The sequence below is a fragment of the Buceros rhinoceros genome, unplaced genomic scaffold, assembly GCF_000710305.1.
Source record: "Buceros rhinoceros silvestris isolate BGI_N320 unplaced genomic scaffold, ASM71030v1 scaffold19452, whole genome shotgun sequence".
Taxonomy (NCBI): Eukaryota; Metazoa; Chordata; class Aves; order Bucerotiformes; family Bucerotidae; genus Buceros; species Buceros rhinoceros.
The window spans coordinates 1-1,452 of record NW_010399692.1 but is presented as its reverse complement, the minus strand read 5'-3'; the positions used below and the strand labels follow the sequence as shown (position 1 = coordinate 1,452).

The 1,452-nt window shown below is 59.9% G+C and overlaps 1 protein-coding gene across 1 annotated transcript in view; it reads left to right on the top strand.

Annotated features, from left to right (window-relative positions):
• Positions 1–1,232, top strand: part of LOC104489429 (transforming acidic coiled-coil-containing protein 1-like) — a gene marked incomplete at both ends in the record, with an annotated part of 17,535 nt that extends 16,303 nt beyond the window's left edge. Inside the window, 2 exons of the mRNA XM_010131588.1 lie at positions 912–1,040; positions 1,156–1,232. Of these exons, the coding sequence (XP_010129890.1) occupies positions 912–1,040; positions 1,156–1,232 (206 nt within the window). The remainder of the gene's footprint in view (positions 1–911; positions 1,041–1,155) is intronic.
• Between the last annotated feature and the right edge of the window lie 220 nt (positions 1,233–1,452).

Genomic DNA, 1,452 nt, shown 5'->3' with positions numbered 1-1,452 from the left:
ATGCTGTTCTGGAGCCCTGTCAGGCTGTGAGACCCCCCAGGGGAAGGGATGGGGCGGCGTCCAGGCGGGACTTGGCGCCTGGGTCCAGGGCTGAGCTCTCCCCCCAGTTTGGTCCCTGCAGCTGCAGCACTGGTGCAAATGAACTGGGCCGTGTGGGGAGGAAGCAGTGAGCGGTGGGGGTGCAGCTACCCCAGCCCTTGTAGGAGCACCTGTAGTGGGAACAGGAGGATGCCGGGAGCCCTGTGGAAGTGTCTTCGATTTTGGAGCTCTCCTGGAGAGCTGGGGCACTGTGGGGTGAGCAGGGCTGTCCCTCGGGGGACAGCAGCCTCAGAGCTGGGTCCGCTGGACCCCTCATCCCCCCACCACTCCCTTGTACTTTCAGGCGATCAGCAAGGCCCAGCAAATGTCCCTGCAGCTGCTGGCAGCAATTCGGATGCGTCAGCTGCAACGACATCTCCACCTGACTGGGAGGTGATGGAGACAGGCGACCCAGACCCTCACAGACCTCCTGCGTGTGGCTCTCAGCCAGCAAAGATCTCCAGGCTGGAGATATTTTTAAACCAGCCACGGGGAAAGTGAAGGGATGTCAGACGTGAGCACATCTCTGCTCAGAGCTGGGTCTCCTCCTCCTGCAATGGGCCCATGCTAGGTGTGCCTTTTGGGATACCAAGCCCTGGGGCACCCTGTGGGTGTCCAACGGTGCCGCCCCAGCTCCCAGCAAGGCAGAAAGGGCACTAAAACCCCCACATGGGCTCTGCTGGGGTCTGACTCCAGGCTCTGAGCTGTTAGGGTGCAGGTAGGGAGGATCTGTGCCTGAACAGAGGTGACAAAATGGGGGAGAACACCCCAAACGGGGCAGATGGGGTGAAAAGAAAACCCCTGCGACATCACGGCTGGATGATTCCCCCCAGGGCAATCCTGGGTTGTGCTCCATGGACAAGACCCCCGCAGCTGTGACGAGTAGGAGCGAGAATCCCCTGGACAGCATCTGCCTCAGTGAATCTGAGAAGACAGCCGTGCTCACGCTCATCAGAGAGGAGGTAACGCTGGGGACCCTGCCCTCCCGGGTGGGTCTGGTCCCCTGCGCATCGCGTGGGGCATCAAGGGAGACTACCCAGAGCATGTCCCAAGGGTCCTGTGTCTGCTGCAACCTAGATAATCACAAAGGAGATTGAAGCAAATGAGTGGAAGAAGAAATATGAAGAGAGCCGCCAGGAAGTCTTAGAGATGAGGTACGAGCCTTCTCCTCGCGTGTTCGCCTGCCCGGTCCCTGCACAGCCCAGCGCTCTGTGTGTCCCCTGTTGGGAGGGGGGTTAGTGGGGCTGTAATGGGATGACACGGCTCTGCATTGCCAGCATAGGACGTGTTAGGAGATGTGCTCGATGCGCTTGGGCTGTGTCGAGCCTGCTGCTTGCTTTGTACAGGAATAAAATCCCATTAGCTGCGCCAGCT